Genomic DNA, 24,618 nt, shown 5'->3' on the forward strand with positions numbered 1-24,618 from the left:
CACTCTATGCATCTGAAGAAGTGAGGTTTTTACCCACGAAAACTTATGCCCAAATAAATCTGTTAGTCTTTAAGGTGCCACCAGACTCCTTGTTGTTTTTGTAGATACAGACTAACACGGCTACCCCCTGATACTTGACAGTGTTTTATGTGAACAATGTACTACTGGGTTTGTGCTTGTATTAGCAGAACTGGATTTTTCAGAAATTTGCACTATGACACTATTCTCTTAACTGAAAGGCTTTAATGATGGTGACATAGTCATTGCATATTACATACATATTCATCCAGCAGGTAACGTATTCATTCATCTTGTTTTTTTTTTTTTAAAAAGACCTAGACTGATTTTTTTCACACTGAAAGTTATGAAGGCCCAGCTCCTGAAAGGCATTTAGGTGCTTAACTCTCATTAAAATTAATTTGAGTTTCTGTGAGAATCTAGGCTCAAATTCATATTTGAGCAGCTGAATGGAAGTGGTCTGATTTTCACAAAGTATTGAGCAGCTGCAATCCTGTTGATTTTAATGGGATTTCAGGGTGTTCAGTGGTTCTGAAAATCAGATTACTTTTAAGTAGAGGCCCAAAATGGATTTAGGAGCATGATTTTAGGCACCCAGATCTCAACATTTTAGTCATGTTCCTCTGAGCATAACAGGACCTAAGGTATATAAAGGGATGCATTTTAACGGTAAAAAAATCTTATTTAATATATTTTTGTTCTTTATTTACCTCGAATATATTCATTCCTCTGAGTAGTCAAGAATCTGCTAATAATCCTAGAACAATACACGTTGTGTTACTCCTGTGTAGTCCGCTTCTAAATTTAAAATTGGGAAGGGACGCCCTCTAGAGGTCAAGTTACAAAGGAGTTGACGATAATAGAAACTGACTCTCTTGACTGGAATTGTGTAGTAAGGCTGATGTCCTGTGGAGTTTTCCTTCATTTTAATTACTTTGCTAAACAGGAAACGAGCAACCATTGAACTGAATACATAATAAAATAACGTCATCAAAAAGTAAGTCTTATGCTTTTAAAAGACAAGTTACAAAAGGGAAATGCTCAAGTGCACTGCCAGATATGCTGCTGCCAGATACGTTCTGCCTCAGTAATACGGTTGCATTTGTCGTAGCTGAATGTAGCTTTATAAACCCCCATCAATAGGCTGAAATTACTGTTATAAAATCTCCTCTCCTTTTGCAGCCTATTTACTTTGAATGCAGGAACCCTCAGCGTTCATGTACAACAAAATATAACGGCCAAACTTAATTTCACTGGAGCTTCACCAGAGCTGAATTTGCCCCAGCTGGTTGAATTTAACTTATTTGTAATTCTAACATGTTTTGTATTTGTTATACATACCGCCTAAATCGAACGTACGACCAATGTAACCCAAGAGACCAGCTATATATAATGCACAGAACCCATCTCACTTCGGTTTTTGTATTTACATTATATTTACATTAAAATGTTATTGATTTTCGTTTTACAGCAATTTCATGGTGTGCTCTAACTGCCAAGGTTTTGTTTCAAAACTCAATTACAATACAGTGGACATTTTTAAGGACTCGGGACAGAGATGCTATGTTTGCCTTTATAGTAATGTTTGTGATTAAAAGAATAACGGGAGTATCCGTTCGATCTGTTGTGTAATGACACTAGAACGTCTTGCGACACTTACCTTAGCCTGATCATTCCCAGATGCCTAGCAGCAAAATAGCAACCCCTTTTTATAACGTTAAACAACTGAAATGAATCAGTTACATGGTGGTCCGTCCTAGGGCCCCTATGGAAGGAAGCTGGCTCTCCGCTAGCAGTACTGACACCTACGGATTAGGGATCTATGGCTCCGTGAACACGAGGTAAGGCAGCTATAGTGGTGAAGTAAAGGCGTGAGAGGCAAGGCATGACATTAACTGAAAAAGTGCTTGAGCGCACAAAACCCGGATCGCTTCTGTACCGCTGACAGTGGAGCTCAGCATAGATGTTCCGGCTGTTACACTGATTAACAACCTTCTATTACAGGTCGATGTTTAAATAAATATTTGATTTTACACCAGGAAATATGGCATGTGTATGCGTATATAAATGCTACAGGAACCCTTCAGCATGTAGCTGCAGCAATAAATCCAATGCAGAAGCTTTAAATTATATTTTTCCTATCTAAATCTGAGTATCCTTTGAATGAAAACACACTGTGAATGTTTTTGATACAATACTTGGCTTATTAATGATAATTTCCTATGAGTCATTAAAAAAGCATTGCAAGCCCGGTGATTTTCTTAGCTATGTTAATCAAATCATGGGAATTTTAGCTTGTAATTTAGGATTTCAGTAATGGTGTTTGCCAGAATTTGCGACAAGATACCTTCGATCAGGAAAACAAAAACATCATTGGAAAAACTCCATCGTAATGGGGCCTTCCTTTGCATTTTACTGGCTTACTTGTCATTCCTGCAAGGGATGGTAAATTTCCTTTTCTGCGTAATGAATTGCCGTACGAGCCGATCGGCTCTGCTGGGCACGGCAGAATCTGCACCAAGCCCTTGGCAGCAGGGCTGAATGACTGGGGCTCGCTCCGGAGCGCGAGTTCAGCACCCGCGCCCCTTGGACAGCGACCTGAGCTCCCCAGCGCCGCCCAGCGCAGCGCCGAGCGATCGGCACCCACCCAGCCCCGGCTGCGGAGGGGCGGCAAGCCCGAAAAGCCGGGGATGGGGGCTGTGCTTTTGCAAAGGAGGGAGCGAGGCGCTGCCGCTCCGGCGTGAGCCGGCTCCTCCAGCCCGGATCGCTGGGGGACGATGATCGCCGCCCTGCAGCGGATGCCCGGGGGGAGGATGGAGACGCCAGACCCGTCGCTGTGCCTGACTCACCGAGAACGGCGTTGCTGAGGCTTTGCTAAGGGACGGCTGCCCGCCAATGGGCCACGGCTTAAAGCCTTTCTCTCTGCGTGTGGGGAGCGGGGGAACCGCTGAACACCCCGAGGTACCATGGAGACGGGGCAGCCCTCTCCGTCCTGGGGCGCAGAGATCGGGGGGATTTCGCCTCTTTAAACAAGGGGCCCGGCTCTGGTGAGATCAGCGGGATCCAGCGCTGCGCCTTCGGTGCCAGGATGGTGAGCGGCGCTTGGGTCCTTTCCACCCGCGGCCCCATGGGGGGATTCCCTGCGAGCCGCCAGCCTGCCCTGTGCGTGGCGGGGAAGCTTAGGGGGTGTCTGTGGAAGGGCAGATCTGGCATTTAGCCTCTCGCCCTTCGTCGGTCCTGTTCTAAGAGCCCGCCACTGATCGGTCTGGGCCAGGTTCCCCACCGATCGGTTCCCCCCTCCAGGGCTGCTTCGCGGTTACAGCCCGGAGCGCAGGAACAGCTGTGGCAGTGGCTAAAGATCTCCCATCCCACCTACAGGCCAGATCCAACCGAAATCAAAGGAAAGGCTCCTCGTCACTGCAGTGGGTATCAGATCAGAGCCTTAAGGGGCCGGGAGCTAGAGCGTAATTGCAGAGTAAACCCACTGTTCTAGACAAACCCTGCCCTGTAATAGTCCCATTACGACCCGCCACTTTCAGAGCGCGGTGGGGGCTGAAACTTGGCGCACAAAGGCGTGGGGGTGGGGGAGAAGGCAATTTGTGATAGGAATTTGTATTCGTGTCCAACGCTGCATTTCTACCATCCCCAAACCTCAGAGATGGTGTAATCTAACTGTCACAGATGGACAGTTAGAGCAGGTCCCTCGAAAAGAGTGACGGGCACTTTATTAAGGTTAGAAAGTTATTCATTGGGCAAGACGCAAATGTCTGCCTGGATGTCGCATGGACTGCATATTAACCACTGATAGGCTACCTAACTGTTATAGGGAATAGTGTCAAACAAACCGAGTAGCTTCTGTGGATTTACAAGTTTTCTTGGGCTGAATTTATGTGATCCTAACTTTGACAGGTTAAAGAATATATATCTTCTTTAAACGTGTGTTTCCATGACAAGCCCTATTTTGATCATTCTGGTGAATATCATGCATTTTACCAAATCCAGAAATGATGTTTTTTTTCCATTGAACTGCACAGCAGCAATGAAGTACTCCACTGCTATGTCAAGTACAGAGATAGGGCCTGCAGCCTGGAAGCAAGTTAAATTCCCATTGACTTCCCTGCAGGTTTTGCCTGCTGTATAATGATAATACTGAAGAAATGCAGGATCAGTCCTTCATTGTGAAAATTTAAAAATGTGGCAGAAATCCTTACTGAGGACTTTCCTTTTCTTCTAAGTAAATTCTGATATTAAAATAGTGATTTCAGATTGTATATAGCAGCAGTGGGGTTGGAGGGCTGACAGGGCCCTCCAGTCCCCATTCTCACACCAACTCACCATAGGCCTACACCAAACCCCATGCCTCTCACAGGTGGGTTTAACATTGATGTCAGTGGGCTTTGGATCATGCCCATGTGAATGTGGGTAAGTCCCCAATTTGCAAAAGCTGCCCCTAACTTCAGGTAATTATTGCTGTTTTGATACTATTTATCTGTATAACTTAATGTTTACTCACCTTTTTCAACCACTGTCACCCTCCATTTTATATGTACCTAGAAAATACACACACAATAATTGAGCCAACAGTGGACCAATCTTGCTTTCTGTTACACTGATGTAAATCTGCGCTAACTCCATAGGAATGAATGTGGATTGACATCAGAGCAGATTTTTGCCTGCTTTTGCCTGTTTTCTAATCTATCAAACAGGACTAAGAATTTTTCTTACCGTAAAAAAATATTTTTAAATGTACAGATAAATAATACACAACTTTGTAAAAGACGTAATAACCTTGGTTGAAAGGCACTAAATGAGTGCAAAGTGTTATTTACTATTTTGTATTATATTATTACAGTGGAATTTAAAATATTATGGACTTGCATGATTCAAGGGCACTTTTGTAAATAATTTTTCCATATTCCTATATTTATTTCTGCAGTATGGATTTATAAACACATGCCTGAAGTCTTTGGTGGTTGAAAAATACGGTGAAGAAACATGGGAAAAATTAAGGTAACTCATTCCTAAGGAATTGAATAAATTAAGAGAAAGTATAATAAGGAACATAGTACCACAGAATACCAATCTCTCACTGTTGAATGAATGCTGAAGTATTAATTATTCAGTAAGCAATTATTAAAATTACCTATTAAGTCAAAGTCAAGGCATTTACACTGCAACATTTTATCCTAGGACATTAATTACTTCATTTATTAGACCAAATAATGAAGGATGACATTTTGTCTGAGGGACATGTGGGTAATAGACACACTGGCTCATTGTATCATTATTGAAAAGTAATTACCGTATGCTGAATAGAAGCCACCCTTATTTTGAAGTCAATTTCATCTTGGAGCCTCAGGGAAAAGTAATTAAATGTAATAGAAAACATTGATTTTGCTCTCTTTTGTTTTTTGGGTTTTTTTTAAACTTGAAAAGCTTTATGGAATTTTACATAATATAAAGAAATAAAAATAAAGCAAATGTAAATACCAAGTGATCCAGGGCCCGATCCAAAGCCCATTGGAACCAATGGAAAGATTCCCATTGACTTAAATAGGTTTTGGTTCAGGCCCACAGGGAACCAGGAATGGATCAGAATGTGCCACAATGTACAGTAAACCAATGGAACAGAAGCAAAAGCAGTACCATCATCTGTACAGTGCCTAACACAATGGGGCACTAATACTAAGTTGGGGTTCATAGGCACTACAGTAATAAATAATAGGATCAGCCTTGTACAACATACATCCTGATTCAGCCAATCACTTAGGCATGTATTTAAGTCTCACCAGTGTCAATGTGACTTCTCACATGAGCAAAGGTTGCAGGTTTGAGCCTTAAGTTTAGATTCTGTCCTCAACAGGTACTCATCTATCCAGTTAATATTAATGAAGGGAAGGGTCATTCTCAGGTACCACAGTGAGGGGTGCAAATAGGAGAACTGTGACTAACGGATACCAATTGGGTCTTAAACGTGTTCTGTTTAGAATGATATTGCAACATGAATCTCATTTTTGTTACAGAATCCAGGCAGGAGTTCAGGACACATTTCTGACGTTTGAAGTTTACAAAGATGAGATCACAATGCAGCTAATTGACAAAGCCTGCAAAATGTTAGGTACGTCAATGCAATACAAAACAATACCTGGGCCCAAGCCTCTGAGGATCTTGTGCCCCAGATAAGTCAATGGGAGTTTTCCAAATGAGTTCAACTGGAGTGTAACTGGGCTTTCTATAAACCAGGGACTAAGCTGATCTTGGGTTTGCAGATGATACTAAACTACTCAAGATAGTTAAGACCAAAGCAGATTGTGAAGAACTTCAAAAAGATCTCACAAAACTAAGTGATTGGGCAACAAAATGGCAAATGAAATTTAATGTGGATAAATGTAAAGTAATGCACATTGGAAAAAATAACCCCAACTATACATACAACATGATGGGGGCTAATTTAGCTACAACGAGTCAGGAAAAAGATCTTGGCGTCATCGTGGATAGTTCTCTAAAGATGTCCACGCAGTGTGCAGAGGCGGTCAAAAAAGCAAACAGGATGTTAGGAATCATTAAAAAGGGGATAGAGAATAAGACTGAGAATATATTATTGCCCTTATATAAATCCATGGTTCGCCCACATCTCGAATACTGTGTACAGATGTGGTCTCCTCACCTCAAAAAAGATATTCTAGCACTAGAAAAGGTTCAGAAAAGAGCAACTAAAATGATTAAGGGTTTAGAGAGGGTCCCATATGAGGAAAGATTAAAGAGGCTAGGACTCTTCAGTTTGGAAAAGAGAAGACTAAGGGGGGACATGATAGAGGTATATAAAATCATGAGTGATGTTGAGAAAGTGGATAAGGAAAAGTTATTTACTTATTCCCATAATACAAGAACTAGGGGTCACCAAAAGAAATTAATAGGCAGCAGGTTTAAAACAAATAAAAGGAAGTTCTTCTTCACGCAGCGCACAGTCAACTTGTGGAACTCCTTACCTGAGGAGGTTGTGAAGGCTAGGACTATAACAATGTTTAAAAGGGGACTGGATAAATTCATGGTGGCTAAGTCCATAAATGGCTATTAGCCAGGATGGGTAAGAATGGTGTCCCTAGCCTCTGTTCGTCAGAGGATGGAGATGGATGGCAGGAGAGAGATCACTTGATCATTGCCTGTTAGGTTCACTCCCTCTGGGGCACCTGGCATTGGCCACTGTCGGTAGACAGATACTGGGCTAGATGGACCTTTGGTCTGACCCAGTACGGCCTTTCTTATGTTCTTATGTTCTTATACCTGCTTGTGCTGGAGCAGGGTCGGAGTTGGGAAGTTCCTCCAGAAGGCAGCTGCACCAACCTCATGATTAAAAGTGCTTGGAGCAGGTCACTATTTGGAGCTCCCAAAAGGGGTAATGTTAGTTAGGACTAATTGACCAGACACCCTCCACTAGTGGGAGGTCCTACAGGGCCCTGAACTCAGTTTAAGACTATCCTCCCCATCTACCCTTTTGGGGGAAGGCTATAGTAAAAACATTGCCTGCCCTTCTCCCAAGAAGATCACTGCAGCCCCAGGGTTCAGGGAGGTGCAGTTTTCATCTCCAGGCACCAATGGGGAGAATCGAGTCAGAGAACAGTATTAAGAATTAATATTGAAAATATTAGAATTTTAGACAGGTACTGGAGATGACTTTTTTTGTTTTCTATTTTAGACTATGGGACAGCTAGAGAAAATACATGTTTTTCCATTTCTAAGTCATATAACATTTTTTTCAATTTTTCTTTAAAATAATATACAATAAAGATGCGTAATACATAGCCATGGCTTTTGCTGCTATTTGGAGATCAACACATTTCAAAAGACTGATCAAGTTAGACTTGTGGGTTGGGATATTTGGGTGTAGCATGGTTGATTTGCACTGCGCTGCCATCAGCTTCTGACCATACAACCAACCTATTAAGCCCCGGATGGAAGAACAGCTCAGTGAAAGGAGGATATTCTGGTTGCATAGGGGCTCCTACGCCACCCCTTTCCTGTTACATATGGGGTCATGGCTGAGGGAAAGGGGGCAAGATGGGATGCTCCTATGCTACCGTGATCCCCCATCTGTGGTTTCAGCTCCTTGGGGCTAACAGCTAGAGTGAGTTAGAGCTGCTTTCAGGATGCTCCCAGTTAAGCCCAGGAATGGGGCCTGCACACAAGACCCCAGGATAGGGAGAGTACAAAGGTGAGCTCTGTGCCACCTCTGTACCTCCACCTCCCCTGACCTGTGCTGTGTGTAACACACACATTTCTTAACATTCCCTACCTTTTCTACAAACATTTTGCATTTATTGTTAGTCCATTTCTCAGCATTGTTAGAACTCTCACATCTGTCATGTTAATTAATTAAGGTATCTTTATTTTGCCAGATGTTCCCCCTGATATGGTTCTGAAGCAGTTTGGAGAGTTTTTCTTTGAATTTTGCAAACGGTCAGGCTATGACCATATGCTGAGAACATTGGGTGGAAATCTCTATGAGTTCATCGAGAACTTGGATGCATTACATAGCTACCTGTCTCTTTCTTATCAGGCAAGTTGAAGTAAGAACTACTGAGCAGACATGGATGTACCCTGCCAGGGTTTACACACTGACATGTCAACAAAATACTGTGCTACAACCGTCCCTCTTGTGCACTGAAATTAATTATTCTGATGCACTAGTGGGGAAAGAAGTCAGCTATTCAAAGTTATCCTTAATATTAGATGTAAATTTATTCAATACTTTGAATCAAATAAAAGGTATAGTTTCCTTCCAACATAAAGATCTTTCATTTCTGATAAATGCAAATGAAACGAGATCAGCGTTATAAAGTATAACTATTTATTTTGATAAGATACAAGGTGCTTTTATAGAGCTTGCTATTGCACTAGTGTTCCTTATGATAAAGGATATTTAACTATTATTATTGTTTTCAGGAGATGAATGCACCTTCTTTTAGGGTAGAAAAGAATGAAGATGGCTCAATGCATTTGCATTACTACTCAGATAGAAGAGGTCTGTGCCATATTGTTCCAGGTAATAATGCAGTTGCGCTAGTAATGCATTACATCTATAGACTCATACATTTGCAGCTATTCTTTGCTTAGTTTTCACAAGTTCTCTGGACGAGAATTGACAGCCCGACAGAATTTTGATTGACTTTAAAATATTTGACTGTTATGGTTTAATTTTCAGAGCTGCTGAGCATCTGCAGCTTTCATTGACTTCAGTGGGATTTGGGGGTGCACAGCAATTCTGAAAAGCAGGCCATTAATGTCTGTCCTGCCATAGCATTTCTAAAACACACAGATTTTTATGGTGGAAGAAGTTGAAACAGCTGATGTGCATTATGGAGTCCACTTTTGTGCTAGTTCTCTATATCTCATATCCCTAAAATCATTAAAATGGAGTATGAGGAGAGGTGTTAAAAACACATCATGGAGACATCCTGCAATGAATATCCAGGCAAAACTGCCATTGGACTCAATTCAGCACTAGGCCCTCCATTAGCATTTGCAAGAATCCATATCTTCACTCAGAAACTGATCCATGTGAACATTGAGAGAATCACTATATTTCACAATTATATTTGTGCTATGATAAAATAGATCCCCACTCTTAACCTCTAGATGATTAAGTGGAGCCCCTTCAAAGGAACTTGTAATCTCAAATGGGAATCAAAGCTTCTCCCTTTATGAATACCCATTGCCTTTTGATATTTCAGAATGCATAGCGATTTGACTCTTCACCTGTCTCTAGAAATGCAGAGTGATTTTTCAGATCATTGTCACTGTAGAATACTGCACTCAACCACCACATATTCTTAAGTACAAATTGAAGCAATAATAATGCATGTTGATGCAATGTCTTGTTTCAAGAGAGAAAATTCCCCTTGACTACATAATCAAGGTCAGACTGTGAAAAATGTTATTCAAAATAAAAAGGAAGAATCATAGCAAAACTCTATAATCTGTCTAAATATACATATTAGAAAATAGCTGCAGTGTGTTTTACAAAGGAAAACAGTTTGTACATGCATGACAATCAGCTAGATTGAGACTAGCCCGCACAGGACAGTAAGAGGAGTAAAGCCACAACCCAGCAATACGGGACTTGTTTGGATCTTGAATCTAGGCATGGAGTGAAAGGGGGTGGGAGACCAGGGCCTTCTAGCCCCATACTGCTCTCCTGGGGCCATATGGGCGAGGATGAGGCAAGGCGATGGGGAGGATACCTCCCCTGCACCCTCCATGGCCCAGCCAGCAGAGTGCAGTGTCTGATGAAGAGCCAAAGCAGCAAACAATGCAAACTACCCCTCTTCCCCCTCCACTCCCCACATCAAATGGGAGCTCTGGAGGGATTACAAATCAGAGAGGTGTCTCTGAGTCTCAATTCCTTCTCAGCGTGCTGCTTAAGGTGGTGCAGCTACAAACCCCTTTTTACTTATGTCTCAGTCTAAAGGCTCATTTCAGTCCTTAGAGAATTTTTCAGATTCTACTGATCTTCTGCACTAACTTTGTTGGCTATGTCGATAGTTAAATATGTCTCATAACATCCCAAGGTGTACGTCGCATCAAAGCTGGTGTAAATCGCCCTTGCGCTGTATAAAATTAGTGGGGCTTGGCTGATTTACACCAGCAGAGGATTTAGCCCAAAACGTACACATTAGTGTAACTAGTCTTAGATGACATATGATGAATGAATTCATCATATGTCATCTTGCACTTCTGATTTTTTATATATAAACACTCAAAACTGCATAAGTCAGCTATAAATGCTTGAGTTAGTTCACAGCATCGCACAAATATTTGTTACAATGGAAGGTTTTAGTTCGCTACAGAATTTTGTCTTTTATTCCCTTTCAGGAATCATTGGTGCAGCAGCCCTGGATTTTTTCAACACTGAAATTTCAATGGAAATAGTCAATCAAACAGAGGAGGAAGAAAGAACTGGGAAAAAAGAACATATAGTTTTCCTTGTCACTCAAAAACCTGTTTTTTCATACAAAAAGAGGAATAAATTCTCTTCCTCCCCACAATACATTGCTGACTCTGGAAGGCGAATTGAGAAACAACTGAATAAAGAGGTATTTTGATGTTCCTCCTATAAATAAATGTCAGGGAAATAAATATCTTTCATTAATAAATACTGTACTTGGGATTTTTTTACCCAAAATATTTTAGATGAATCTGCTGTTACCATTTAAGGCTCCCATCCTGCAAGTTACTTCATGTAGACAGATCCCATTGACACCACAGAATAATCTGCAGGATTGGGTCCTGCAGGTCCAATCTCCAATTTACTGAATGCCTTCAGTTCCTATTAAAGTCCATAGGAAATGAAATATTTTAAGAAGAAGTAAGGATGGCTAATCACTGCACAGTTCCAGACCCTGAGCCTCTGGGAACTAAATTAGGAAGTTTGACATGATTTATTTGCAGTTATTTGTTTAGTCTGGTATAAAAATATAAATGTAGCTATCAAGTTTTCAAAACTGCCTCTAAGCTTGCAATACCTCATGTGCGTACCCACATTTTTGGGCATGTATTTCTGAGTTCCTAAATTTGGATTGTGCAAATGGAATTTGCACATGGATATCAGGTAGATGCTAACTATCTGATTTGCACATTTGTTCAAATGTATGACTGTCTGGGTGTGCAACATCTTGTACAACACAGACAACTGTATGTTGAACTACCAAATTTTCATGTCTCAGTTTAAGTTCAAAGGCTGGGGTCAAAGAATTTTGAAAATTTGGCCCTTTATATTTTTTTTATCTTCATTAAAGTATTTTTCTTTGGGTCAGATCCTCAGGTAGTATAAATTGGCATAGCTTCTTTGAAGTTAGTGGGCCTATACTGATTTACACCTGATGAGGATTTGGCCCACAGAGCTAGAGTTTTAAGAACTGAAAATAGAGTTGAATGTTCAGATTGAGTTTATTCCACAGGATATTGAAAAAAACATGAAGATTAGAGACAGAACAAGCCTTGTTTCTGTTTGTCCTGCCAAGAAAAATCACTGGGAAACAATCAGAGGAATCGTTACACTAGGAAGAGGTAAGAGGGAGATCATGCAAAGGGAATCTGACATCATCTATTAATACTGTCAATTTAGTATTCTATACGCTATACATAACTTCACTGCCATTAACTACTCACCATTCATATTTTCCCTGTATCCTTTCAATAGAATATTGTATTCCATTAAAGTTGCAGACAAAGAAGCATGCTTACTGACAGCACATACTCAAGTGCAGCAGGTTGTGTGTCTCTTAGGCTTTAAAGCGTCTCATCTTTAGAGGGTGGTTATACACTAAGGGCATGGCTACACTTGCGAGTTAGAGTGCATTAAAACAGCCCCGTGCACTCTAACTCACGACGCGTCCACACTGGCAAGGCACGTAGAGCGCACTGACTCTGCGGCTGGAGCCAGGGCCGGCTCCAGGCACCAGGCAACCAAGCTGGTGCTTGGGGCGGCACCTGGAGGGGGGCGGCGCGGCGCTCGGGCTGCCGGGGAGAGCGGGGCCACAGCCGAGCTCGCCGCCCTCCCCCCGGCGCTCTGGCCGCCCTCCCCCCCGCGCCCTCCCCCCGGCTGCCGGGGGGGAGAGCGGCGAGCCCCTGCCGGGGCTTGCCGCCCTGCGCTCTGGTCGCCGGGGGGAGAGCCGAGCCCCAGCCGGGGCTCGCCGCCCTCTCGCCGCCCTGCCCCCTGTGCTCTGGCCGCCGGGGGGAGAGCGGAGCCCCGGCCGGGGCTCGCCGCCCTGCCCCCGGCGCTCTGGCCGCCGGGGGGAGAGCGGAGCCCCGGCCGGGGCTCGCCACCCTCCCCCCCGGCGCCCTCCCCCCGGCCGCTGGGGGGAGAGCGGAGCCCCCGCCGGGGCTCGCCGCCCTCCTCCCAGGGCTCCGGTCACCCTCCCCCCCGGCGCCCTCCCCCCGGCTGCTGGGGGGAGAGCGGAGCCCCCTCCGGGGCTCGCCGCCCTCCTCCCAGGGCTCCGGTCGCCCTCCCCCCCGGCGCCCTCCTGCCGGGGGGAGAGCGGAGCCCTCGCCGGGGCTGGCCGCCCTCCCCCCGGCCGCCGGGGGGAGAGCGGAGCCCCCGCCGGGGCTCGCCGCCCTCCTCCCAGGGCTCCGGTTGCCCTCCCCCCCAGCGTCCTCCCCCCGGCCGCTGGGGGGAGACCGGAGCCCCCGCCGGGGCTCGCCGCCCTCCTCCCAGGGCTCCGGTCGCCCTCCCCCCCGGCGCCCTCCCCCCGGCCACCGGGGGGAGAGCGGAGCCCCCGCCGGGGCTCGCCGCCCTCCCCCCGGGGCTCCGGCAAAAAAGCTAGAGCCGGCCCTGGCTGGAGCGCTCCTGGTAATCCACCTCCGTGAGAGGCATAACGCTTGGTGCGCCATGGCTGGAGCGCCGTGACACCAGTGTGGACACCCTGGCCTGTTAATGCACTCTGATCAGCCTCCAGAAGTGTCCCACAATGCCTGTTCTAGCCACTCTGGTCATCACTTTGAACTCTACTGCCCTGCCCTCAGGTGACCAACTGTCAGACCCGCCCTTTAAATTCTCTGGGAATTTTGAAAATCCCCTTCCTGTTTGCTCAGCAAGGGGTGGAGTGCTCTCAGCGCATCTTTCCAAGTGACCATGCCTCCACGCGCCAGGCGATCCCCAGTATGGAGCAATGGTGAGGTGCTGGACCTCATCAGTGTTTGGGGGGAGGAAGCTGTCCAGTTCCAGCTGCGCTCCAGCCATAGGAATTACAATACCTTCGGGCAGATATCAAGGGACATGATGGAAAGGGGCCATGACTGGGATGCATTGCAGTGCAGGGTTAAAGTGAAGGAACTGCAGAATGTCTACCGCAAAGCCCGCGAAGCAAACAGCCGCTCCGGTGCTGCCCCTGCGACCTGCTGTTTCGACAAAGAGCTGGACGCAATACTGAGGGGCGACCCCACCTCTACACTGAGGACAATCATGGACACTTCAGAGCCCAGTTCAACAAGGGAGGATGAGGAGGAAAGCGGGAGCAAGGGGGCTGAGGAGGAGAAGACACCCCGGCATCCCTAGATGCATGCAGCCAGGAGCTGTTCTCAAGCTAGGAGGAAGGTAGCCAGTCTCAGCAGCCGGTGCTTGGGGAAGAACAAACACCAGAGGAGGTGCCCGGTAAGCGGCTTTTATTTTGGGAAGGAAGTTACTCGGTGCAGGCTCTTGGGGCAAGGAGGGTTAGGGCTGCATGCATGCCTAGATGTGGAATAGGGCGTTGATGCGCTCTCTCACATCGCGGTAATTGGCCTCAGTGATCTCTTCAAAGGTCTCATCCAGAAGCTGTGCAATGCACTTGCACAGGTTCCTTGGGAGCGCTACTCTACTCCTTGTCCCAGTCAGGCTAACATGTCCACGCCACTGTGCCATGATGGGCGGGGGGACCATTGCTGCACACAGGCAAGCTGCATATGGGCCCGGGCAGAAGCCGCATTGCAGTAGAAGACCCTCCACTGCTTCCCAGGTCACCCTCAGCAGCGAGATATCGTCCAGGACGAACTCCTGTGGAAAATGTGGGGACAGTGTTCAGTATAGGGGCCCCCTGGAGCTGTTGGCTCTCCCCAAGGCACAGAAACCCAGAGGACAGTATGGCTGTGAAACAATCAGTCCCCTCGACCCTGTGCTTACTCACCATTTTGGGGCTCCCGGGGGTTATGTGCGCTCGCTTTGGGATGGGCAAATTCTGCTATCATTAGACAGTGCTTGTCTTTAAGTACAGGTGAATCATTGCTCTGTCTGGTGTGAACAATGCTGCCTCTGTTAAGTGTTACATTTTGCCTTTACAGATGCAACCTTGAGATCTCAGCCGTCCGTGTTATCACCGGCCGAAAGACTCCAAAGAATTAGGAAGAGGTCACGTAGAAGCAAAGACATGCTGCATGAAGTAATGCAGTAGTCCCTTAATGAAAATCAAAAAGCACAGGAGTGGAAGGAGAGTGAAAGGAGGATCTGCCAGCAGAATGCAGAGCGCTGGCACCAAAGCGCGGAGCGCCGGGAGCAAAGCACGGATCGGCTGATAAGCATCATGGAGCACCAAGAGGACTCGATCCAGGTGCTGGTAGCCATCCAGGCGGAGCACTACTGCGCCCGCACCCCCCTGCAGCCCTTGTCCCCAAACTCTTTCCCTTTTGCCCCCATGTCACCTCCAACCCACTTTCCCCAACATCTAGGTTCTTATCGCCATCAGCTGCCTCCAACACCTGTATCTTTACCACCCAGCCCTGAAAACTACAACCCTTACCCACTGCATTCAACCCCCATCACCATGCATTTTAGCCAGCCTGAAGTGCAGCACTCCTTGCACAGCACTCCAGACAGGACATACGGAAATCTGTGATTGTACCGTTCCGCACCCCACCCCCTTACCCTTTCTGTTTCCCAAGCAGTTGTGTTTCTTTTCAATACATGAATTTTCTTTTCAATAAATGGATTTTTTGGCTTTGAAAACATTCTTTATTATTGCATAAAGTAAAAAATACCTTAGCCCAGGAAAGCAACAGGCACTGCAAGTCAGCATAGCAAACACAGATTCCTACTAACATTGGAACCACTGCACTTCACTCCCGTGCAGGGCACCAAACATTACTGGTGGCTTTCAGCCTCAAATTGCTCCCTCAAGGCATCCCTAATCCTTGCAGCCCCGCGCTGGGCCCCTCTAATAGCCCTGCTCTCTGGCTGTTGAAATTCAGCCTCCAAGTGTTGAACCTCCGAGTTCCATGCCTGAGTGAATCTTTCACCCTTCCTTTCACAAATGTTATGGAGGGTACAGCACGTGGATATAACCGTGGGGATGCTGTCATCGGCCAGGTCCAGCTTCCCATACAGAGAGAGCCAGCTGCCCTTTAAATGGCCAAAAGCACACTCCACAGTCATTCTGCATCAGCTCAGCCTGTTGTTGAACCGCTCCTTGCTGCTGTCAAGGCTCCCTGTGTAGGGTTTCATGAGCCACGGTATTAAAGGGTAAGCGGGGTCTCCAAGGATCACAATGGGCATTTCAACTTCCCCTATGGTGATCTTTTGGTCTGGGAAAAAAGTTCCAGCTTGCAGGTTCCTGAACAGGCCAGTGTTCTGAAAGATGTGTGTATCATGCACCTTTCCGGGCCAGCCTGCGTTAATGTCAATGAAACGCCCATGGTGATCCACAAGTGCCTGGAGAACCATAGAGAAATACCTCTTCCGATTAATGTACTCGGAGGGTAGGTGGGCTGGTGCCAGAATTGGAATATGCGTCCCATCTATCGCCCCTCTGCAGTTAGGGAAACCCATTTGTGCAAAGCCAGCCACAATGTCCTGCATGTTACCCAGAGTCACGGTTCTTCTGAGCAAATGCGATTAATGGCCCTGCAAACTTGCATCAACACGATTCCAGTGGTCGACTTTCCCACTCCAAACTGTTTAGCGACCGATCGGTAGCTGTCTGGAGTTGCCAGCTTCCAGATTGCAATAGCCACCCGCTTCTCCACCGTCAGGGCAGCTCTCAATCTCATGTCCTTGTGCCTCAGGATGGGGGCGAGCTCCTCACACAGTCCCATGAAAGTGGCTTTTCTCATCCAAAAGTTCTGCAGCCACTGCTCGTCAGCCCAGACTTGCATGACGATGTGATTCCTCCACTCAGTGCTTGCTTCCTAAGCCCAAAAGCGGCGTTCCACGGTGGTGAGCATGTCCGTGAATGCCACAAGCATCTCGTGTCATATGCGTCACTCGCCTCGATATCATCGTCGGAGGCCTCACTGTTAGTTTGGATCTTAAGGAGTAACTTGACTACCAAATGTGACGTGCTGGCGAGACCCATCAGCATATTCCTCAGCACTTCGGGATCCATTCCCACAGAACGAAAGGGAGACAGAGTGCGCAGTACAAAAAACTTTGAAAGATGGCACCAAATGTGGACGGAAGCACAGGGATTGCTGGGATGCAAAGCAATGCATCACAGGGCGTAGGGACAGGACCCAGAATGCCTCGCCCCCCCTGCCCCCTTCCCACAAGCCACAGCGCCAGAATGGGAAGAGCTGCTCTGTGGGATAGCTGCCCATAATGCACCACTCCCAATGCTGCTGCAAGTGCCACAAATGTGGCCACGCCAGTGCGCTTGCAGCTGATAGTGTGGACACAATGCAGCACTTTCCCTGCTGCGCTCTCCGAGGGCTGGTTTAACTCACAGCGCTCTACATCTGCACGTGTAGCCAGGCCCTAAAAGTGCTTCTGTAAAAACAGCATCGTGGAGTTTCATGTGTAATGACTCTCAATGATTTCCAGATAAAGTAGTCTCAGTTTACAAATAACAAAATAAAATAAAATAAAAAAGATTTTCTAGCTTCCAGCCTTGCAAGCTCAGCCTGAGATCTGAAACTGGGTTATTTCCTTTTCAAACATCATCAACTGTATTGGTGCGGTGGGCCACATTATACCCTCTGCTACAGCTGGGCAAGTATAATGCTGTCTGATTAATGCCGTAGGTGACACCTGTGTATCAATAGGTATAGTAGGTTCTCTCAAGGGTAGCTGATTGAATTCTGTTGGTGATCCACAAGGATTAGAATCCAGTTCACTTTCCCATAGCCGTTTTGGTTCAATAGGGCTAATAGGAGTGAAAACTTATGTCTGAATCTAGCATCAACCTATATGACTCTAAATACAGATCTGCAGAGTACAAAATTGCCATTCATCACGTTTTGAAGTAGAACTGCATTTTAAAAATCAAAGAATTTGATTCGTTGTGTTAACTTGTAACAGCTCATCAATTGTTGGAGTTACCAAGGGTCTGATTTTCAAAGATGCTGAGCTCCCACGGACTTCAGCTAACGCTGCAGAACCTCAACTCTTCTGAAAATTAGGCCTTGAATTCTTAATCTAGCCCCCTTCTCTTCATAGTCACCTGAGAACTTGCTACCTTTGTTCCTCTGCTCCTAATGACAGACATTTGAAAAGAGATCACTTGAAATAATCAGCAGTCTGATAGTTATGAGTTATTGGAGAACGCTTAGCTATAAACCATGCATTTCCCATTCTCAGAGATCATTTATTGTTATATGGGTAAAATAGTCAAAACTGCCTAAAGGTACACACTTACACTGCAATTAAACACCCACAGCTGGGGGGCTGTTTAATTGCATTGGAGATGTACCTTTATGTAGAAAATAGATGGGTAGCTGCAGCCTGATCCCGAACATCTACACCACAATTAAACAGCCCCTCAGCCTGAGCCCCACAAGCCTGAGTCAGCTGACATGGGCCAGCCGCAGGTGTTTAATCATAGTGTAGACGTATCCTAAGTGACTGAGGTGCCTAAGACCTGTTGAAAATCAACAAGATTGGGCATGTGTTTTATGTAGGCACTTTTGACATTTCAGTCTACATGCTTTGTGCTCAGCATGTAATATGAAAACATCACCTTTCTGGTTGCAAGCTGCTACCTTCCCACAGACAAAGCGACTGCTTTCAGGAAAAGCTCAAGGAATGTTTCACACACACTCCTTTTGTTCTCCATTTCTTGGACCAGATTTCTGCACATAAGGGACAGCAAACTGTGTCCCTAAACCTTTCCGCTATGAGAGTCCATAAGCAGCTGGTAGACTATATTGAACACCTTTGTTATATACCCTTTGGTGTGAATATCGCAGTGGCAATTGCTATAGTATCTGAAATATTCACAGAGACCCACTGCTACCCATCTATTTTCTGCATAATTTCACACATATAAAGATTCATTTTTTTCGGGGTTTTAAAACCTAAACTTTTCATCCAGATAAAATTGAAATGGGTGAGCTCCTTTATATTTATCTACAGTGTACCACACCTAGAATTTGCACATATCTATACTCACACGTTATTTATATTGATTTACCTTATTATTTCACATCATCCTGCTAATTATTTTTCTGAGCTACAATATGATCGAAAGCTTCAGATTTATCTAACTGCAGGTAAACTTCTGAGAGGATTTGATCCTGCTTATCCTACAACCCTCTGGATAGATACAAAAACATTTTGCAATGGACTTCCTTTCCATATTGTTTTTGATGAAGAGGTAAGGCAAGCACCTGGTAAGTAAGTTTTACGCACACAAGCCATATAGACCCAGATTCACAAAGGGATTTAGGCATTGTGATGCTATGCTGAGCAATGACAGGGGTGCAACCTAAGCCCCATCCCACTCATAGAGATCGGTGCCCATCTATGCTAGCGATCCATGAACTGTGGTAAGATAGGTTTTCCTCTATCTAACTCTTGTGTGTGGCCTGATCCAGTAGATGTGCTCAGAGGCCATCTAGTTCCACACAAAATGGCCGGGGGTGGGGTGTGGGGAGGGGGGGAGAGAACCTCCTTATAACCATTAGCCCAGGGCTCACTTGGTCCACTAATCACTAGGCTATGGAGTGATTCTCACTCTCTCTCTGACCCAGTTAATATTTAATTATTTAACTACAGTGGAATAACTTCAGTAGGAGAGATTGAGGGAGCCCCACATCAGATTATCCCATGGCCCTGTGGTTAGTGCTGAAAGGTGGCAAATACCTGATCAAATCCCTTCTTCTCATCAATTGGAGGGGGACTTGAAGTGGGGTCTCCCACGTCGCAAGGGGGTTCACTGAGATTTCTGAGTGTGAAGTGCCTGCACACATGCTAACAAAGTGCATCATTCTCAGTCACTCAATCATCAAACACACATTCGTTTCCTGGATTCTCCAACAGCACTGGATCGTTCCCCATCTCCTGGACTTCCTAGCAAAGTGACCTCTCCCCTGACAGCCCAACACTCGCATCTGGCTTCCCTTTTACATCCCCCACTCCCAATCCCCTGCTCACCCTATCACTTCTGTGGAGGCTGGCTGATCATTGAGACTCTGCATGCAGCAAAGGGTTCCTCTTCTAGGAAAACCCAGACACACAGCCACGTGACTGGCACACTACCCCATCCTCTGGGAAGAGGAACCCAGCTTCTTTTCACTCCTAATGGCAGGACTCTGAGCCATTTCTCTTTCACAAACCTATTGCCACAAGGGGACTGGTATGACAGCTTCTCCCTTCCCACTGACTGCAGTGATTAAGTGCTGGGGAACTCTCCCAGATTTGCTTGGTCCCTGGCAAGCTCCTCAACTTCCTACTCTCATGCTCTGCAGAGAATGTTGGCTTCACACAGGAGATGGATGGATGAGAGAGAGAGAGAGAGAGAGAGAGAGAGTGTGGGTGGGTGGGGTAAGCAAAGCAAATAAATTAGACACTTATGGGAAGTGTTCCTGCAACTGGGCTAGATAAAGAAGTTTCAAAATGTTGATGGGACTCACTTCATAATGTAGTAAAAGGTAAATGAAAATCAGGTGGTTTAAGCCTTTTAAGGCATCTTATCAACACCACTGCAACCAAATTCTTTGTGCCGAATAAGGTCTTGCTCCCATCAATTGGGGCAGGTCCTCAGCTGGGGTGCAATTAACTTAGTCATGGAAAGTGAATTGCTTGTTGAGGAGAAAGTCCCAGGCCCTGCTGAAATTAGGGTCATATATTATCATCAGTTTCAAAGACACCGCTCAAACTCTTAAAAACTGATACAAGATATGGCCTGAAGAAAGTAACCATAGGTCAATGGTATCCATTACCATTACCAAGTTAGTATTTGCCACCACAGTTATTTTCTATTCTGAGTGTAGGTCAATACTGTGATCTCTCTCAGATCGCCCTTTGCGGTAACTGCTGGCAAAGGCTGACTTGTTAATTTGTTTTTGTAATTATAGTATTTAACTATAATGAGTGTTATATCTTTTTAAAAGGTTCTAGAAGCACCCATCCCAAATGCTGAATGTCCCTTACAAAACTTAAGATTTTAACAATGAGTTTGAAAATCACAGAAAACAGCTTAAATCTGCCACTACTACCGTAGCCACCACAATGTGAAACCATGGCCATATGAGGAACAGAAAAGAGATCACAGCATGGCAGATTGTAGAAGCAAACATAATATAATCCTCTTTAATGTTAGAATTAATTTTTCTTCAAAGTCACCATGACATTGCTATACACTCTAGGGAGTCGGGAATTGTGGGGGGACAAGGAAGGAGCTTAATGAGGCTTAGAAAAAGTATAATTTATATAACATTATGGAACTGAACTGAACATCACTCAGTGCTTTCTCGTTACTAATCGTTGATGTTCTACAGCATATCACTGATGGAAAATTGACTTGATTCTCCTCTCACTTGTACTGGTTTTAAGCTGCATTGGGATTGGTTGAGTTACACAGGACTTACACTGGTGTAAGCAAGACAAAGATCATACTCATTACTTGAATATAATTGATATTTCACTGAAGATTAATGTTTGGAATCAGCAATATATATCGAGGACACTTGTATGATTATAACACTATTTCCTAGTTCCAAGCTAACATTCTATGTTATGTTATTCTATAAGAGAGAAGCAATGCAGAGAAATGAGCCATGTACTTGGGCGGTGAGACGGTTGACTGGCTCTGTGTGAAGCTAAGTCCATTTGAAAATAGTGATCATGTATTGCAAGTGATGGTTCAGCTGACTGGTAGCTGATCTCAAAGAGGACATGAAATGTAACCTGTGGCCCATGTTGTTTTAAAGCTCAGAGTAAAGCAAGCTGGGGTGAGCATTCAAAAGATTGTCCCTGGCCTTCAGACCATGGGCATTCGGCTGGATCATTACTTCAGTATCGTGCACCCAGAAGTGACATTCACCATCTCTAGTGTTCAGAAGTTTATCAACAGTCAATTTGTTTTCCGGACTAGGAGAGAGATGATGCCAGAGTCATGGAAACAACGTCCAATGCTAGAGCTGAGAGGTACTTAATGTTTTCAATGAACATACATGGCTCTTGCTAAATCAAGAATAACTGTAGAGTTGAATTAGCTGATTTTAGCCATTAAGTTGAGGCAATCTCTGCAGAGTAGTTCTGCTGCCACTCCATGGTCCCTCCCACTTGTCCCGGTGGATATCCCCAGCATGCAGCCAAGACCATCTGCTTCATTGGCAGTTTGGGGTGTGCAAGATCAGGCCCAGAGAGCTCAGTTCTGCTCTCAGTACCACTTGCAGGGGAGCTGGAACAATTTGTATAGTGAGGGTATAGGGTAAAAAATTACACTGGCAGCCAGCTTCCCTCCCTCCAGCGCCTCCTGCCCACTGGCAGCCCCGCCGATCAACTCCTCCCTCTCCGTCCCACCCGCTGTGATCTAGTCAGTTTCTCTTTTTGTTTATAGTCATTTATACTTTCTGATTCTCATTTCTGTCTTTCTCCCTTATTTAAAAATACAGAACAGTTTAAATTATAGTGACAAAGAAATCACTTTATTTGATTGGTTTTCCTTCAGAGAAAATGGTATTGAGTGGTGCTCTGATTGGTCCATTTAGTTGCAACAAAGTTTATATTTAAAAGGAAAGGAACAATGTGTTTGTGCCCTCGCTTTGTTTCTTTAATACATAAAAAAGAAGGCCTGAAAATTTTATTTGCTCATGTTTTGTCTTAGAAGTATCATGCATGTCAAATCTGGTCTTCCCTGGTTTTGCTGGAGATCTTTTGGAAGGTTTCAGAAGTGTATTGAGTAAAAAAAAATGTTAACAAAACAAGGAGTTCTAAACAGTCAGAGTAAAAATTACATTTCCTCCCAGTTATTTACATTCAATTTCTGTGGTATCTGTTATGTCATAAACCTATTAGTTCTCCAGTTGTCAATACAATTTCTCAAGAAAAACACAATAGATAACACAGAAAACAAGCAGAATTAAGAAGAAAAAGAAAGAAAGAAAGAAAGAAAGAAAGAAAGAAAGAAAGAAAGAAAGAAAGAAAGAAAGAAAGAAAGAGCACAAGCTCAATTTTCCCCCTTGCAAGTTACCATTAAAACTCAGTAATTCTCTCCTGTGCCCACAGATGAAGTAAAAACATATAGTATATCAGGCATATTGTCAAAGGGAAAGAAACTCTCATCGGCACGGTGGTCATATTCCCTTAGACTGGGTTTCAAAAAAACTGGGTTCAATGCCTGACTCTGCCATAGACTTTCTGGGTGAAAATCCAAGCTCCGCTGAAGTCAATGGGAGTTTTGACAGGCATGTTGTAAGCAATGACTGAGGGAGGAGAGTGGTTTCTAGTATAGAGAAGATAGAGTGGGTCAGGATTAGGCACCTTCCAGAGATTGCAAAAAGCCACTGCTTCCTGCCCAGCACAGCACAGCATCCTTAGTAATCTGACGGAAACTGTAGGAAACTGAGGGTATGTCTTCACTGCAATTAGACACCTGCGGCTGGCCCATGCCAGCTGACTCTGGTTCGTGGGGCTCGGGCTGTGGGGCTGTTGAAGTGCAGTGCAGATGTTCCAGCTCGGGCTGCAGCCTGAGCTCTGGGACCCTCCCACCTTGCAAGGTCCTAGAGCCCAGGGTCCAGCCCGAGCCCAAACGTCTACACTGCAATTAAACAGCCCCACAGTGAGAGCCCGTCACTCAAGGGTTTTTAATTGCAGTGCAGACAAACCCTGACAGTCCTCAAGGTGACATACACCTAAAGATAAGCCATTGTCCTAAGGGCTAAGAATCCCATACTATTAAAACTAGGCTGTTGAAAGTCCTCACTTTCTTTTCCAATTGTTCTAAACAGGCCAGATGATCTGGATGGAGTCTCTGCAGTGCATGCTCTATCTCTGCTCACCTTTACTGCGCACTTTGCATGAGTTGGAAGAGAGACAGATGCATATTGCGGACATAGCACCTCATGACGTTACCAGGGATTTGATTCTTCTCAACCAGCAAAGGCTGGCTGAGATGGAGCTCTCCAACCAGCTGGAGAGGAAGAAAGAAGAACTGCGGATACTCTCAAAGCACCTGGAGGAAGAGAAGAAAAAGACAGAAGCTCTGCTCTACGCCATGCTTCCAAAGCACGTGGCCAACCAGCTAAAAGAGGGGAAACGAGTTGAGGCAGGTGAATGAATATGATACATGTATTTAAAAAAGCAGCCCTGTCCTTAGTATTAGATTTGGGAACTATGCTGTTATCCAGAGCTGGCTCCAGGGATGTGCAAACTATGTAGCCTCAATGATACCGCCCTTTCCGGTGGCTGCCCATTCAGCAAGCACAATGCTGGTGCTCTGAGTGGCACCAATAAAGCAGGCTTTGTTTTGACCTAGGTGGAAGATGGGAGGTGTGAGTGTGGCTGGAGAGCTATAGGAAAAAGATGGAGTGGAAGGGAGGAGGAGATTGAACAAATTGGCCGTACCTCTACAATGTTTTGTTCCTCTAAAAAAATTTGTAAGCCCAGCACTGGCCTGATTTAGGAAAGCATTTTTATTCTTATTTAGGACAGCATTTAAGCATATGCTTAAATTCCATTGAAGTAAATGGGCCTTAAGCACAAGCTTAAAGTTAAGCATGTGCGTAAGTGCTTCCTTGAGTAGGGATAGAGTAAGGAATGTGCTTAAGTGCTTTGCTGAATCAGGCCCATGTGCTTAAGCTTCTGTAGACAGCTTCCGGGATTGTCTAAGACGTACTACAGTTCTTACATTTGATACGTTATTAAATCTGATCCTCCCCTACCAATACGGATCGTCAATGAATCATCTTATTTGC

General features: G+C 45.0%; 1 protein-coding gene across 1 annotated transcript in view; it reads left to right on the top strand.

Moving 5' to 3' along the window:
- The first annotated feature begins 1,785 nt into the window (after nt 1-1,785).
- Nucleotides 1,786-24,618, top strand: part of LOC135884118 (guanylate cyclase soluble subunit beta-2-like) — a 32,459-nt gene continuing 9,626 nt past the window's right edge. Inside the window, exons 1-11 of the mRNA XM_065411410.1 lie at nt 1,786-1,859; nt 2,325-2,463; nt 4,955-5,028; nt 6,042-6,136; nt 8,415-8,575; nt 8,962-9,061; nt 10,891-11,111; nt 11,976-12,084; nt 18,970-19,073; nt 21,631-21,847; nt 23,653-23,973. Of these exons, the coding sequence (XP_065267482.1) occupies nt 1,786-1,859; nt 2,325-2,463; nt 4,955-5,028; nt 6,042-6,136; nt 8,415-8,575; nt 8,962-9,061; nt 10,891-11,111; nt 11,976-12,084; nt 18,970-19,073; nt 21,631-21,847; nt 23,653-23,973 (1,615 nt within the window). The remainder of the gene's footprint in view (nt 1,860-2,324; nt 2,464-4,954; nt 5,029-6,041; nt 6,137-8,414; nt 8,576-8,961; nt 9,062-10,890; nt 11,112-11,975; nt 12,085-18,969; nt 19,074-21,630; nt 21,848-23,652; nt 23,974-24,618) is intronic.

Source organism: Emys orbicularis, chromosome 9 (assembly GCF_028017835.1).
Source record: "Emys orbicularis isolate rEmyOrb1 chromosome 9, rEmyOrb1.hap1, whole genome shotgun sequence".
Lineage (NCBI taxonomy): Eukaryota > Metazoa > Chordata > Testudines > Emydidae > Emys > Emys orbicularis.